The sequence below is a fragment of the Rana temporaria genome, chromosome 4 (genome assembly GCF_905171775.1).
Source record: "Rana temporaria chromosome 4, aRanTem1.1, whole genome shotgun sequence".
Taxonomy (NCBI): Eukaryota; Metazoa; Chordata; class Amphibia; order Anura; family Ranidae; genus Rana; species Rana temporaria.
This window is the reverse complement of record NC_053492.1, coordinates 340,126,311-340,143,882: the sequence shown is the minus strand read 5'-3', so window position 1 is coordinate 340,143,882 and position 17,572 is coordinate 340,126,311. Positions and strand designations below refer to the sequence as shown.

The 17,572-nt window shown below is 44.4% G+C and overlaps 1 protein-coding gene across 2 annotated transcripts in view; it reads right to left on the bottom strand.

The window, feature by feature from the left end:
• The window catches only part of SOS1 (SOS Ras/Rac guanine nucleotide exchange factor 1), a 412,587-nt gene that overhangs the window by 59,886 nt on the left and 335,129 nt on the right, over positions 1-17,572 (bottom strand). For both annotated transcript variants that reach the window (XM_040350763.1, XM_040350764.1), the window contains one exon: positions 15,984-16,101. In XM_040350763.1, the coding sequence (XP_040206697.1) occupies positions 15,984-16,101 (118 nt within the window). The remainder of the gene's footprint in view (positions 1-15,983; positions 16,102-17,572) is intronic.

Genomic DNA, 17,572 nt, shown 5'->3' with positions numbered 1-17,572 from the left:
GGTCTGAGTCCACTCTGTGCCCTTTGGGCATGGGGTGGCAAGTGAATCGTAATTCATGTATTACATGAGATGGGACATCGTATTGCAGGATTTTGAGACACTGTAAGATGTTGGTTAATTGTGACCCCACTATGGTCTGTGCTAGTCACATTTAATGCGGTCAGATATTGTATATATATTGTGTGTTGGTGGTTGATGTATACTAGTCAGCTTGCTGTGATGAAAGGGGTGGGGTGTGGTTGCATTCCATTGTCTATTGTGGTAATTAAGTCTGCTATGTGGATTGGAGCTTGGTAGTCTGGATACCTATTATAGGATGTTTAAGAGTCTTGCTGTGAGGAAAGGGGGGAATCACTCCAGCAACCCCCCCCCCTGCTAAGACTGTTTACTGAAGGAGAAGTTTGAACACACCTGACCTGTATCACCATTGTCATTGGACAATTTAACCCACCCTGTTTCCCAAGGGTGGAGGGATGTATTTTGAGGAGAAATGTATTACCATGTGCAGATAATAAAGAGTCATTCCCTGTTTTAGACCTCAAACAAGAGCTGTGTGTCTCGTTTCTGGGGGGAATTCTTATGGGTCTCGTTCGTTTGCCTGATTGTGGAGTGTCGATAAGCTGTCGTGGATGTGATGGAAGGTCGTAAACGGTGGTGACCGTTACACACAGAATAGAATAAAATCGAATATATGTTTTTCTAGTTTATTCTTTTCTATTATTTTTTATACTAATCTTTTACTAATCTTTTGTATTCAAATTCAAATTCATTCTATTCGAAATTCGAATTTTGGAAGATGTTATATATAAACATCTTCCAAAATTCGAATTTGGTTAGAAAAGATTAGGATAGAATTTAAAATAATAGAAAAACAACAGAACAGAAAAAGAAAAATTATATATATTTTATTCTGTTCTATTGTTTTTCTAGTCCATTCTTTTCTACTATTCTAATCTTTTCTATTCAAATTCAAATTCATTCTATACAAAATTCGAATTTTGGAAAATGGTTATATATATATAGGGTTAGGTTTAATCCAAACCCTAATATTTACATATATATCCATTAGTGTTTAAATTTGTTTTATTCGATTTTTTAAAACACAGATATAATTTACATTTTATTTCCAATAAGCGTACAAAAGGAATCACTTTTTAAAACGTATTCGACATTACATGAACATAAATCACAGCAATAACAACAATATGGGTCAATCCTACATCCTCCTGATTTTTCATCTCACTTCTACCTCTGCCCTCTTCCTCCCCCCCCCCCCCCCCCCAAAAAGGGGAGAGAGAAAAAAAAACATTTAACCATATAAACATATATATGCATTATTCGAAAATTCGAATTTCGTATAGAATGATTTTGAATTGGAAAAGAAAAGATTAGAATAGAAAATAGAAAAAAATAGAATAGAAAAACAATAGAACAGAATAGAATAAAATATAACATATAGGGTTGTCCCGATACCACTTTTTTAAGACCGAGTACAAGTACCGATACTTTTTTTCATGTACTCACCGATACTTAAAAAAAAAAAAAAAAAAGAAGCCTTTCTTAGGTTCCGGGAAAAGGGAACAGCTGCACCAAGTCCATGGTTCAAAAGTTGGGAGGTATGCTAGTGACAGTATTCACACATTCTATTTTACTTACCCGAGGAGTATGGCTCTGCTCTTCGTACTGCTCGTCCTCCTCTCCTCCCCACTCTCAGCCTCCTCTCCTCCCCACTCTCAGCCTCCTCTCCGCCCCGCTCTCAGCCTCCTCTCACAGCCCGCTCTCAGCCTCCTCTCACAGCCCGCTCTTAGCCTCCTCTCACAGCCCGCTCTCAGTCTTCTCTCACAGCCCGCTCTCAGCCTCCTCTCACAGCCCGCTCTCCGCCCCCTGCTCATCACTCAAAAAAAAGGATCGGGTAAAGCATCGGGAGCATTTGCGCAAATGCTCAGTATCGGTATTGGGACAACCCTAGGATTAACCCCTTAGGCTCCACAGGTGAGGACAGGAGAGAAGAGTGTGAGCAGATGGATCACTCATCAATGTGCTGCTGCTCTTTTGTTTTCCCATTTTGGGTTTGGAGTTTACATTAACCTGTGATTTGGACCACTCTGTGCTGCAGAGGATGTCTATAATCTGTCTTTGCTGCCTGGCAGGGCTGGATGGGTCACAATACTGGCTGCATGTATTTACAGTAGGTGTTTGTGATATTGTGCTTTTAGCACGACAGCGTCGCGCTTATACTCGGCGACATGGTGCAGAGATCTCGCACTCACTGGAATAGTGACAGCACATCCCAGCAAGCGCGTCATAGAAGCGACGGGAGATCCGACTTGGATTCCCGCCAATTCTACACGTGTGCGGCGTTTGTTATGAATCCTGAGGGGGAAGTCCCCGCCGGATTTTAAATAAAAATCCGGCATGGGTCCCCCCTCAGGAGCATACCGGGCCCTTAGGTCTGTTATGGGTTGTAAGGAGAGCCCCCCCCTACGCCGAAAAAAACGGCGTAGGGGGTCCCCCTACAATCCATACCAGACCTGTATCCAAAGCACGTTACCCGGCCAGCCAGGAAGGGAGTGGGGACGAGCGAGCGCCCCCCCCCCTCCTGAGCCGTACCAGGCTGCATGCCCTCAACATGGGGGGGTTGGGTGCTCTGGGGCAGGGGGGCGCACTGCGGCCCCCCCCACCTCAGAGCACCCTGTCCCCATGTTGATGAGGACAGGGCCCCTTCCCGACAACCCTGGCCGTTGGTTGTCGGGGTATGCGGGCGGGAGGCTTATCGGAATCTGGGAGCCCCCTTTAATAAGGGGGCCCCCAGATACCGGCCCCCCACCCTAAGTGAATGAGTATGGGGTACATCGTACCCCTACCCATTCACCTGCAAGAAAAGTGGTAAAAACACAAATAAACCACACAGTGTATTAAAATATTTTATTTTTCTGCTCCGGAGGCCCCCCCTGTCTTCTTTATTAGCTCTTTTACCAGGGGGGGCTTCTTCTTTGACGTCTTCGGGTGGGTGGGGGCCGCCGTCTGGTTCTCTTCCACCGCCGGGGGGGGGGTGGCTTTTAAAAAAGCCCCCACCCCCCCCCGGCGGGTTTCTTCCGGCGTCTTCGGCGGGGCTCTTCTTCTTCCGCTATCCCGACGGGTCTTCTCCGCTATCCGGGGGGTCTCGCCTCTCTCCGCTGTTGACTTGTCGCACCCCGGTTCTTCGTCTCGCAGTCCGGTCCCTTCTTCCGTGCTGTACGTCTTCTTCCGTGCTGTGAGTTCTTCTTCCGCGCTGTGACGTCATGTTCTTCACTTCTCTTCTTCTCCCGATGTTGACTCGCCGGTCCTCCTCGCTGAAATGACGGATGCGCGCCTTGCATCGGACCTATATAGGCCTCACAGTCCCATCATGCTCTGTACCTACCCATGTGATACCTACCCACGCGGAGAGCGGCGAGACCCCCCGGATAGCGGAGAAGACCCGTCGGGATAGCGGAAGAAGAAGAGCCCCGCCGAAGACGCCGGAGGAAACCCGCCGGGGGGGTGGGGGCTTTTTTAAAAGCCACCCCCCCCCCCGGCGGTGGAAGAGAACCAGACGGCGGCCCCCACCCACCCGAAGACGTCAAAGAAGAAGCCCCCCCTGGTAAAAGAGCTAATAAAGAAGACAGGGGGGCCTCCGGAGCAGAAAAATAAAATATTTTAATACACTGTGTGGTTTATTTGTGTTTTTACCACTTTTCTTGCAGGTGAATGGGTAGGGGTACGATGTACCCCATACTCATTCACTTAGGGTGGGGGGCCGGTATCTGGGGGCCCCCTTATTAAAGGGGGCTCCCAGATTCCGATAAGCCTCCCGCCCGCATACCCCGACAACCAACGGCCAGGGTTGTCGGGAAGGGGCCCTGTCCTCATCAACATGGGGACAGGGTGCTCTGAGGTGGGGGGGGGCCGCAGTGCGCCCCCCTGCCCCAGAGCACCCAACCCCCCCATGTTGAGGGCATGCAGCCTGGTACGGCTCAGGAGGGGGGGGGGGCGCTCGCTCGTCCCCACTCCCTTCCTGGCTGGCCGGGTAGCGTGCTTTGGATACGGGTCTGGTATGGATTGTAGGGGGACCCCCTACGCCGTTTTTTTCGGCGTAGGGGGGGCTCTCCTTACAACCCATAACAGACCTAAGGGCCCGGTATGCTCCTGAGGGGGGACCCATGCCGGATTTTTATTTAAAATCCGGCGGGGACTTCCCCCTCAGGATTCATAACAAACGCCGCACACGTGTAGAATTGGCGGGAATCCAAGTCGGATCTCCCGTCGCTTCTATGACGGCTCTGTCTCCATCGCGGCAAGCCAGCTCGGCGCTGGCTCCCGCGATGGGGCTCGTAGGTGCTCAATCTCGCCGAGAAAGAGAGCGAGATTGACACAAAATCGGGTTCACCTACTGTACATATCCTTTGCCAGCTAGATTGTCCCGCAGTCCATGGTTCAAAAGTTGGGATGTATGCTAGTGACAGTACTATTTAGTGAACACATTCTATTTTGCTTACGCAAGGAGTACCGCTCTACTCTTCGTCCTGCTCGTCCTCCTCTCCCCCCACTCGCCGCCCCTCTCACAGCCCGCTTTCCGCCTCCTCGTCTCCGTCCCTCTCACAGCCCGCACTCAGCGACTACTCCGCCTCCTCTCAGCCGTTCTCTGCCCACTCTCTGCCCCTCTCACAGCCCGCACTCAGCGACCACTCCGCCTCCTCTCAGCCGTTCTCCGCCCACTCTCCGCCCCTCTCACAGCCCGTACTCAGTGACCGCTCCGCCTCCTCATAGCCGCTCTCCGCCCCTCCCACAGCCCACACTCAGTCCGCTTTCCGCCTCCTCTCCACCTCCTTTCAGCCCCCGCTTTCCGCCCCCTCTCGTCACAAAAAAAACAAAAAAAGTATCGGGTTAAGCATCGGGAGCATTTGCGCGAGTACTTGTACTCGCGCAAATGCTCCCGATGCTTAACCCGATACTTTTTTTGTTTTTTTTGTGACGAGAGGGGGCGGAAAGCGGGGGCAGAAAAGAATGCTCAGTATCGATCCCGATACTGATACTAGTATCGGGACAACCCTAATAACATATATTATATTTCATTCTATGCTATTGTTTTTCTAGTCTATTTTATTTTTTTCTATCCTAATCTTTTCTATTCAGATTCATTCTATACGAAATTCGAATTTTGTTTATATATATATATATATATATATATATATATATATATATATATATATATATATATATATATATATGATATAGAATAGAAAAACAATAGAACAGAATAGAATAAAATTGAATTTGTTTTTCTAATTTATTCTTTTCTATTTTCTATACTAATCTTTTGTATTCATATTTGAAATCATTATATGCAAAATTCGAATTTTGGAAGATGTCATATATATATTTTAAATTTTTTCCAACATTTTCCAAAATTCGAATTTCATATACTGTAGAACGAATTTGGATAGAAAAGATTAGGATAGAATCTAAAATAATAGAAAAAAATAGAGCAGAACTTATAAAAACATCTTCCGCAATTCAAATTTCATATACAATGAATTTGAATAGAGAAGATTAGCATAGAGTACAAAAGAATAGACTAGAAAAACAATAGAACAAAAGCGAATAAAATATTCTATTCTATTGTTTTTCTAGTTTATTAACTTTTCTATTATTTTCTATTCTATTCTAATCTTTTCTATTCCAATTCGATTTCATTCTATATGAAATTCGAATTTTGGAAAATGGTTATATGTAAAAAAAATCAAATGTGGTAGTTTTTTCTAATTTAGTAGATTTTTTTCAAATGTGGTAGAATTTTTTCAAATGCAGTAGATTTTTTCTAATCTAAAAATTTTCAAATTTGATCGACTTTTTAGGAATTTGGTTAAAAAAAATTCTAATTCTAATATGAAACTAATCTTTTATAATCTTTTCGATTCAAATTCGATTTCATTCAATAAGAAATTCGACTTTTGTATAAAATGAATTCAAATAGAAAAGATTAGAATGGAATAGAAAAGAAAAACAAGAGAATAGAATAAAATATAATATATATTATAATTGATTATATTCTGTTCTATTGTTTTTCTAGTTTATTAACTTTTCTATTATTTTCTATTCTATTCTAATCTTTACTATTCAATTCGATTTCATTCTATATGAAATTCGAATTTTGGAAAATGGTTATATGTAAAAAAAAAAAATTGAATGTGGTGTTTTTTTCTAATTTAGTAAATTTTTTTCTAATTTAGTAAATTTTTTTCAAATGCGGTATTTTTTTCTAATTCGGTAGATTTTTTTCAAATGCGGTAGAATTTTTTCGAATGCAGTAGATTTTTTCTAATCTAATTACATTTTTCAAATTTGATCGACTTTTTAGGAATTCGGTCAAAATTTATTCAAATTCTAATATGAAACTAATCTTTTATAATCTTTTCTATTCAAATTCGAATTTCGTATAAAATAAATTCAAATTCGAATAGAAAAGATTAGAATGGAATAGAAAAGAAAAACAAGAGAATAGAATAAAATATAATATATATTATAATTGATTCTATTCTGTTCTATTGTTTTTCTATTCTTTTATATTTATATATTTATATTTATTATATTATTTTCCATAAATTTTAATTCTATTCTAGAATTCAAATTTATACTATTCGAATTTCGGAAGACCGTCATGTTCTATTTTATTACATTCTATTAACTTCTATTCTATTCTTTTTCATCTGTGAAGAGCATTTGCTCCCACTCCCCCAAATACAGGTTGACCTACTATGGGGCACAACAAGACCCATCACCACACCCTGTAACTGGAGGTAGTGGGACCCATTAAAAGTGAAATGCGCCAGATGAAAGACGACATCTGCTTCTATGCTGAATATTGGTGTCTTCATACAGATTTGCATACAGTCCAGTTCATGTTTTTAACCTTGTTGTTTAAATAAATATTTTTGAATACAATACTGGGCATTATTACATATTTTTCTAGGTCTATGCTTTTTAAAGTCCACTTAGGGCAATTCATTTTTTTTTTGTAACTTATTTTGGATGTGGCATTTGATCTAGTAGAACACACCCACCGACCATCCCCTTTTTCTTTAAAAAATTGTTCAATATCCATGAATGATTTCATTGACAGTGTTATTTAACAATAATTTTTTGAATATTCTTTTAAAAACAATCTTTCTTTTTCTATGTCTTTTTAAAATTAAATAACCTCTATTAAAAATCAAAAATTAGGGGGCGTGGCCGGATGTGATCGCGGCAGGACCTGTCTTCTTAGAGCTCCGGCTTTCCTCCGCTAAAACATCCGATTTCTGACGGCTAGACCGACACATTTGCACCGAGGAAGTGATAGACTGCTGGGGGAACTACTGCAGATCAGAACCATGCCACATTCGTCCCAAAAGAAGCAACAGGGACAGCGGAAACAGCCTCCGTTAGAGCAGCGGCAGCTCCGATCACAGGGCAGCATGGCGGCTAGCTCCGCCCCCGCCATCTTGCTTCCCTGCTCCTCCGTGGCGCGCGCCAAGTTTGTTCCCGCTCAGATGGAGACACAGCAGGGTGTACCTCGGGGGGTCTTGGAGGCCTCCTCTCCCGTACCTCAGGAGATAGAGGTGGACACGGCGGCCATAACGGGCCCGATCCTCGAGGCCATTGCGGCCTCCAAAACCGAGCTGGTGGGCCGCATTGACAGCCTGGCGACGGAGTGCAACCTCATCCGCCATGACCTGGAAAAAATAAGGGGCAGGCTGTCTTCGGCAGAGGATCGTATCTCCGGGGTTGAGGACGTCTCACATGCCCATGACTCGCAACTAGCGGAGCTGCAAGACATGGTTCGGGCCTTACAGCACAGGGCAGATGATGCCGAGGACCGCCAACGCCGCAATAATGTAAGAGTGGTGGGGTTACCGGAGGGGGCTGAGGGGAAGGACACTGCCAATTTTGCGGAGAAATTTTTTATGGAGCTGCTAGACCTCGGTGATCGCCCCCCCCACTTATGTTGTGGAAAGAGCCCACAGAGTACCCACGGCTGCTAGGCCTCCGGGGGCCCCCCCCGCGCCCGTTCCTAGTCCGGTTCTTGAACTATAGGGACAGGGACATGCTGCTGTCTGAGGCGCGTAGACAGAAGGATTTGAAATATGACAACGCCCGCATCATGCTGTTTCCAGACTTTTCTGCCGAGACCCAGAAGAGGCGTCGCTCCTTCACGGACGTGAAACGACGGCTCAGAGATAAGGATCTGAAATACAGCATGCTGTACCCTAGTCGCCTCAGGGTGCAGCACAAAGGCTCGGTAAAGTTCTTTGATCGCCCGCAAGATGCTTGTGATTGGCTGGATCGGTTGCCGTGAAGAACGTTCTCTCTGAGGCCTCCAGATCCGTTTGGATTCGCAAGTTCTTCAGCTGGTTTGTGCTCCGATTATTTTTCCCCCCCCTCGTGATTTGCTTCTATTTTTGATCTTTTACTATAGGATTACTCTCCGCGGATAAATGCTCCCACTGACGATTCCCTTTGTTTTTTGTTTTTTCCCCTCACGTTATGCGTGGGGTCACATCAATATGTCAGTGTGTGGACTGGGGCCTTAGGAGTTTAAGAAGCAAGATACATGCTAATACTTTACATCACTCCTCATACTTCAAAATGCTGCAGTGCCAGTGGCTGACCTACTAGTTGCTCTTTATTTTTGGTCGGTCGGCTGTCCAATACTTTTTCTTTTAGCCGATAGAGCTCTGACAATGGACACAGATTTTTCTATCATCTGTTCATGCCGAACTATGATCGCAGAAGGTGGTTCTCCACCTGGTTTGTTTGTTACAGGGTTCAAGCTGCATACCAGACAGTTATCTGTTTTTTTTTTGTTCAATGGGGTTTCTGGTATAATGGCAGGGGGGGGGGGTTTGTTTGACCAACACCATGGGCTCTACCCTCGCAACTCACTTTGGGACTTGAACTGGTCTGATTTACCTATACATAGCACGTATATGATTATCTATTCTTGTATGGTTGCTTCATTATGGAGACACTGTTATTTTGCTTTTGAAATGGATTATGGATAGTCGCATCAAGATTTTGTCCTGGAATGTCAGGGGTTTAAACAACAAATTCAAGAGGGCGGCTATGTTTCAATACCTCAAGCAGGTCAGACCACATATCGTCCTCCTCCAGGAGACCCATTTAGAAGGGAGTAGGATATTGGCCCTACGCAGGCAATGGGTGCAGAGGGCGGTTCACTCCACCTATTCTACCTACTCGAGGGGGGTCTCTCTCCTGATTAGCAAAGCCCTCTCCTGTGTAATCCACCAGGTCTTTACAGACCCGGGGGGTCGATATGTGGCAGTCCTTTTGGAGATATCCACGCACAAAATCTTGCTAGTTAATATATATCTGCCTCCTCCTTTTCAGGTACAGGTGCTACATGACCTACTGGTGACATTGGCCCCACACTTACATCTACCGATGTTTATTATGGGAGACTACAATGCCATTCTCGACCCGGTGCTGGACTCCTCCAATGCTGCTAGGCAGGCGTCGGGGGATCTCGGCTCCTGGGCGTCAGTGGCGGGGCTGACCGAGTTGTGGAGATGGAAGCACCCCGGTGTCATTTCGTACTCCCACCTTTCCACTACACACAGGTCTTCTGCTAGAATAGATTTAGCGTTTGGTAATTGCTTTGCCCTACAACATGTGTATGCAATGGAATATTTGTCGGGGGGCCCCTCTGATCACAACCCACTCCTGGCCACTCTGGCATTTCCGGAAGGTGGTGCCAGGGGGGGCTGGAGACTGTCCCCGGGGTGGTTGGGAGAGGACCAGGTATCGGAGCATCTGAGCAAGTCCATATCTACATACTGGGAGACCAATGAGGGCTCGGCGGAGCCCTCAGTGGTATGGGATGCTTTCAAGGCTGCGACGAGGGGTGAGTGTATCTCAGCCATAAAATCAGCCAGAAAGGAATTTAACCAGGAGGGTGAGACCTTGATGGCCAACGAGCGGGAGAGTGCTAAAACACATGCAGACTCTCCCTCGGAGGCCTCGTATGTTTCCCTTCTGGAGGCTAGGCGCTCGCTCTCCTTACATTTTTCGAACCTGGCGCACACCGAGGTTAGGAAAAAGGCCGAAAATGTTTTTGCAGAAGGGGATAAAAATGGGAAGCTCCTAGCCAACTTGGCAGCGGAACAAAAAACAACGGTTAGTGTTCCTGTGGTGAGGGGTGGGGGAGGGGACCTGATCACCGATCCTGAGAAAATCTTGGGAGAGTTTGTGGATTATTATGCAGCCTTATACTCACCCATTCCAGCATATAGCCCGTCTGACCTAGACGAGTTGTTGCAAGGTTTGGAGCTGCCGCGTCTGTCGGATTCAGATATGGCATTTTTAGACGAACCTATCTCGGTGTTGGAAATAGAGGCAGCGATTCAGGCCTTCCCTCCGCGTAAGGCGCCGGGCCCGGACGGGTTCCCGGCGGACTTCTACAGGTCGTTTGGCTCACACCTAGCACCTAGACTTAACAAACTTTTCAGTCACTGCTGGGAGAGGGGAGCCTTGCCGGACTCCATGAAAGAGGCCTACATGGTGCTCCTCCTGAAACCCGGTAAGGATCCACTAGCTTGTTCCTCCTATCGCCCCATAGCGCTTTTAAATACGGATTTTAAAATTTTAACCAAGGTATTGGCCTCGAGATTAGCAAAAGTTATAGCATCCATAGTAGATATTGATCAAACGGGTTTCATGCCAGGCATGTCGACGGACACAAATTTAAGGAGGCTGTTCACGCATATCCAAATGGATAATTCTGACTGTTTAGCCAAAGTGATTGTTTCCATTGACATCGAAAAAGCATTCGATTCGGTTGATTGGCACTACATGCATGCGGTATTGGAGGGAATGGGTTTCGGCCCAGGCTTCCGCCAATGGATTCGGCTTTTATACGCTGACCCACGGACGGCTGTCCGATTGGGGTTCAGGGTATCCTCCTTCTTCACAATAGGCAGGGGCACGAGGCAGGGGTGTCCCCTCTCCCCGTTCCTTTTTGCCTTAATGATGGAACCCATCGCCAGGGCCCTCAGGCGTTCGGATGAGGTGGGAGGAATTAGGGTTGGCTCCATCATGGAATCTGTTGCGCTCTATGCAGACGACTTGCTCCTGTTTCTCCGAGACCCGGGGTCGTCGCTTAAGGCGGCCTTGCGGATCCTGGACAGATTTGCATCTTTTTCGGGGTTGAGGGTGAACTGGGGCAAGTCGTCTATTCTCCCTCTGGGCCCGGAGGCCCAGTCGCAGAGGGATGTCACATTGCCGCTGATCTGGGTCTCCTCCATCACCTATTTGGGGGTGAAGGTTACCGCCAATATATATGATTTTATCCCCCTGAATCTCCTCCCGGCAGTGGAGTCCCTGAAACAGAAAATACAGGCCTGGAAGAAGCTGCCTCTCTCATTGGTAGGCAGAGTCAGTTTGCTTAAAATGAAATTTCTACCAGTACTTCTCTATTTCCTGCGACACTCCCCAATTTGGATACCAAAATCTTTTTTCACCAAGCTGAATGGTTTAATTGGGGCTTTCATTTGGTCACCCCGGGCACCCAGGATTAGTATCAGGGTTCTACAGGAACCCTGGGGACAAGGAGGGCTGGCGCTTCCCGACTGGCAGAAATACTATCTGGCTGGCCAGATGGTGTTCGCCAGGAGGTGGCTGCTGGCGGATGAGGGGGACACGGCCACCGTACTAGAGGCCGCACTATTAGGTTCGTATGAAAGCTTACGGTTGGCCCTCTATAGGGGCCCGAAATCCTCCTTACCTATCACCACTTCCATGAAGGCGACTATCAGAGCGTGGGAGACTGCCACTGTCCTGATGTCACCCTCCTACTCGGGTGTGTCCCCCTCGGCTCCTCTATGGCTGAACCCTAATTTATCGGACTTTTGCTCCCTCCCGGACCCGATGATTTGGGCTTGTGGGGGAGTTAAGTTGCTAGAGCATATCACCAGAGAGGGCGAGCTCATTACCTTTGACCAGTTAAAAGATAGGCATGGTCTCCCGAATTCTTTCTTCTTCAGATACCTACAACTGCGCCATGCCTTTCAGGCGCAGTTCGGAGATCGCAGGGTGGAATCTCTGCCCTCGAAACTAGAGAGTCTCTTGGGAAGTGAAGAACTGCCCAAGATTTTGTCCACAGTATACAAAGCATTGTTCACGAAGACGCCCATAGGAATCACCAGATGTAGAGAGCGTTGGGAGAGGGAAGTTCCAGACATTCAAGGCGAAGACTGGGAGGATATGTGGGATCATCCCTTCAAACATTTAGTCTCAGCTAGGGATCGCTTAATACACTTTAAGTTTCTACACCGTATTTATTATACTCCGGCTAGGCTATCCCGAGTGTACCCATCGACTAGCAGTCGATGCTGGAGGTGTGTATTCTCTCCAGCGGATTCGGAACACATTTTCTGGACATGCCCCCTCATAAAAACTTTCTGGACAGGGGTGGTGGAGTGTTTGTCAGAGGTTCTCAGCATACCGGTCCCCTTGACGGCTAGAGTCTGTCTCCTGGGATTGGTCGAGGAGGTTGCTCCCTCCTTGGCCCATCGCACCTTGATAAATATAGGGCTTTTCTATGGCAGGAAAGCTATCTTACTGAGATGGAAAAAGTCTGCTGCTCCCACGCTAGAGTACTGGAAGGGACTAGTAAACTCTGTAATTCACCTGTACAGGGCCACATACAGATCAAGAGGTTGTGGGAAAAAGTTTACAAAGGTTTGGCAGGCATGGTTAGACAGTCCGGTAACGGTGGGTTAGACCTTTAAGTCAATTGACTACTGTATTATGTGATTGCACCTATGCAAGATTTCTCATTTTTAAGGTTGTTAGATCGAATATGCACAAAACTCCTGTATGCAAGGGTTGTGGGGGAGGGTGTTGGTCGGGGGGGGGGGGAGGGTGTGTTCAGGGAACTGTGTTTTCCCTATGTAAAAGTGTTTTAGGCCCTGCGCGGCCGCTTTGTTGGTGGGTATGTTGCCCGCCTGTATGTGTTGTTTTTGTGTGCAAAAACCTAATAAAAAGAATTTTCAAAAAAAAAAAAAATCAAAAATTATATTGTTTAACCAATAAAAAAATATGGCCAACTTCACAAGCAAAGACTTTTTTTTTTCAAGCTTTCTAAGACCTTGGAAAAAAAATCCTCGCTATTTTGGCACGTTAAATCATTTAAGGATTATTACAAATAAACTAATTAATCCCATAGGACTTGGGGTACAGATCTTCCCGACTTTGGAACCCACCTTCAAAAGTAATTGTGAAAAAGTACTTAATTTTTGCTCTGTAGGTTTAATAAGTGAATATGCAAAAAGATCAGGAAATTAAATAAATTTAAAGCACATAAATCTATACCCAATTGAGAACTAAAATTAAAAACACATCTTGAAACTTTTAATAAGGAAATTTTGGTAAAAAAGGGGCAAAAACTCCAACGAGATACAGTGCCTTGCGAAAGTATTCGTCCCCCTTGAACTTTGCGACCTTTTGCCACATTTCAGGCTTCAAACAAAGATATAAAACTGTAATTGTTTTTGAAGAATCAACAAGTGGGACACAATCATGAAGTGGAACGAAATTTATTGGATATTTCAAACTTTAAAGACTTGATTACACACAGGTGGATTCTATTTATCATCATTAGTCATTTAGGTCAACATTGGATCATTCAGAGATCCTCACTGAACTTCTGGAGAGAGTTTGCTACACTAAAAGTAAAGGGGCTGAATAATTTTGCACGCCCAATTTTTCAGTTTTTTATTTGTTGAAAAAAGTTTGAAATATCCAATAAATTTCGTTCCACTTCATGATTGTGTCCCACTTGTTGATTCTTCAAAAAAAATTACAGTTTTATATCTTTATGTTTGAAGCCTGAAATGTGGCAAAAGGTCGCAAAGTTTAAGGGGGCCGAATACTTTCGCAAGGCACTGTATATGTATGTTATGCACATTCTTAATTAATCTGTTTTTATTATGTCCTATGCATGCGATTGGATTGGAGCCCACACCTGTTGTCAGTTTTGGATCCTGCGGATGGGGATGTACGGCCAGCTGACCGCAGAGTGCACTTCCTTCAATGCACTCTGCGGCGTGAAATGGAGTTTTGCGGCCACTCTTCCTAGATTGGTTTCCAACTATGTTATGCCATCACATTGACGGCCGTACATCGGCACGTCCCACTGGTTCCACTAGGGGGGCTGGTCCTACTCTCCTTTCTTTCCAGACACTCGTTCCCGCATAGCAGGCTTGACCCATATGGCCAAAATTGATTTTAGACGTACTTTCTAAATCTTATGGGACATTTGTTCTCCTTATGGTTTGGGTTTACAATCATCCACATACATAGAATTTATTGGGCCACGGTCGTACCCCCTCTTAGCTGATAAATAGGTATGGGCTGGTGTGTGTTACATATTTTCACACACACTCAGTGATATGCTTTATTATTTTTAGTTCTTGATTACTAACTTTAACCAGTCCCTATGAAGAAGGTCTAATTGTGGTTCACCTTTTTGTTTTCTCCTATGGATTGTTGTCCATGATAGATGTGCTCCACCTTGAATATTAATGAGGCATTCCGGGAAGTTCTGAATATCCTACCAATTATTATAATCTTAATCCTGTTCAAGACTATTAATCTTTAAATATAACCCAGTACTTTGGATGGTAGGCATTTTTCAACTGACCTGCCTTACTATTACTTTATTTCGGTGGTGGTGTCATTACATCTACACAAGTGCACACTTCTCCTCTTGATTAGCTCTGTTTTTACGATCAGGTGGGATGGTCTAATATATTGGATTGAAACAATCAACATCCCTATACTGCTTACATTAAACACTATAGGCTAGATTCACGTAGAATCGCGTAACTTTGTGCGGGCGTAACGTATCCTATTTACGTTACGCCTCCGCAACTTTTACAGGCAAGTGCCTAATTCAAATTGTGAAGAGGTGGGCGTGTGTTATGTAAAACAGGCTTGACCCGACGTGATTGACGTTTTTCCCCGAACAGCGCATGCGCCGTCCGTGGAATTTCCCAGTGTGCATTGCTACAAAGTACGCCGCAAGGACGTCATTGGTTTCGACGTGAACGTAAATGACGTCCAGCCCCATTCACGGAAAGTAGACAGTCCAAAGTATTTAGGAAGAGGCATGGTGAGTTCTTTTAAGTTGTAATTTTTCCCACAACTAAAATAAAGGAATTAAATAAAATGTGTCTTTTAGACCCTGGATGTCTCTTTAAAGAGAACCTGCACTATCTGTCCCTTTCCACAGTGCACAGCATCTGTACTAGTGTCCCCATCAACATATGTCACAGTGTACCAAATAAAATGTTTTAAATAGTGTAAAATTAATAAAAAATAAAAGCACCTCTGTGCTCGCATGCAAAGGCGAACGTACGCATTGGTCCGGTTCACATAAGTAAACTGCGATCAGACCACATGTGAGGTATTGCCACAAACATCAGAGTGTAAGCAATAATTCTAGCACCAGACCTCCTCTGTAACTTTAAACTGGTAACCTGTAAAGGCTTATAAAGCGCTGCCTATGTAATTTTTTAAATACCATAGTTTGGCGCCATTCCACAAGCGTGCGCAGTTTTAAAGCATGACATGTTTAGCATCTATTTACCCGGCGCAGCACCATATTTTATATTTTACAAACAAAGTAGCTAGTCCAGGGGCTGAGAAGGCTGGTCAGATATACACACACATATACACACAGTGTTTGTAAAACCCCTGCTGATAGGTCCGTACGAATTATGGACCTGGAAGCATAAGGGTTAAATGTATTTTTTATGATGTAATATGATAAATATATACATTTTATTTAAGAATGTGTTGTCTTGGTCTACCATTGTGATTTTTGAAATTATAAGGGATGTGGATGAGTATTCATCAATCTACCACATAAGTTATTTTGAAATTAAACATCAAACAATATTTACCGCAAAAAGGCACACATGGTGGATTAATTGACCTGAGTTTAGCTAAATACTTCTTTTGGTGATCTTCACTCAATTCATGAGCTTCTTCTAGAATTTTCCTCTGCCGACTTGATATTTGCTACAAAGGAAGAAAAACAAAAAAAAAACGTAATGAAAAACATTATGCCAGAAATATTTTGAGTCAGTTCCTGAATGGATGTGCAGAAAAATAAATCTGAACGCAGTGGTATAAGGCAATGGCACAATCTCAAATGCTCCAGTTCCTAGCTAGTGCCTAGCAAGCTCACAGCCAGACAGCATTGTGAGCCCAAATAATGCCATTGCCCCTGTTCACATTGGTGACTAATAGAGAGTTAAATGGGGCATCGCTCCCTATATAACCTAGAATGCTGGTGGTAAGCCAATTCAACTCCAAGGCTATCAGGCACACATGCATAAAAGTGTAAAGGGGATTGCATAAAAGAACTTGCAATACTCTCCGATTGTAAACCTACTGGGCACATTAAACTGGGGTTAATTCTATAACTGATGTCTCAAGTTCTATTCATTAAATCATTAACCGCTTCCCGCACGCCCAACGTCATATGACCTTGTGGGGTTTAAGCAGTGATATCTGAATGATGCCTGCAGTTACAGGCATCATTCAGATATCTTCTTTTTCAGCCGGCGATTCCCTGCACCAGAAGAACAATCATAGCCACTTGATCGTTCTTAAAAGGTGGCGGGAGAGGACGCCCCCCCCTCCCGCCAGCCTCCATTGCTTCTCCTGGCTCACTGCTGCCATCAGCGAACTGGAAAAGGACATCACGCCCGGCCTCTGCTTTTGAAAAAAAATGCCACCGCCCCCGCTGGGAAATCAGGGTCTTTTTTTTTTTATTTATTTCAGGCTTCCCAGCCTAGAGGTGAGATGTGGGGACTTGTTGACCCCAGCTCTCACTGTAAAGAGGACCTGTCACACACTATTTCTATTGCAAGTGATGTTACCAAAAAGAAAGGATCAAACTAGAAAAATAAAAGTAAATTAACAATAAAAAATAAACAAAAAAAGTAAAGTGCCCCTGTCCCCGTATGTAACCTGTAAATTTTTAAAGCATTGTCTATGGGGATTTTCTATATCGAAGTTTGGTGCCATTCTACAAGCATGTGCAATCTTGAAGGGTGACATGTTGGGTATCTATTTACTCGGCGTAACATCATCTTTTACATTATGCAAGAAAATTGGGCTGACTTTACTGTTTTTCTTTTTTTTAATGCATGAAATAAATGCGTTTGAAAAATTGCTGCGTAAATACATTGGTAGATAAAAAGTTGCAACAACCACCGTGTTATTCTCTATGGTCTCTGCTAAAAAATAAAAACATCTATGTTTGGGGGTTCTGTGTAATTTTCTAGCAAAAAAAATATGATTTTTACATGTAGGAGAGAAATGTCAGAATTGGTTAGACGAAAGGCATCTAAAAGTTGAAGGTAAAGAATCTTTTCTGTGCAGCAGGCACTCCCAGCCCCCCCAATGCTTACCTGAGCCCCACCTTGAACCAGCAATGTGCATGAGTCTCAGCTCTCTAGGGATTCTCCCTCCTCACAGTCAG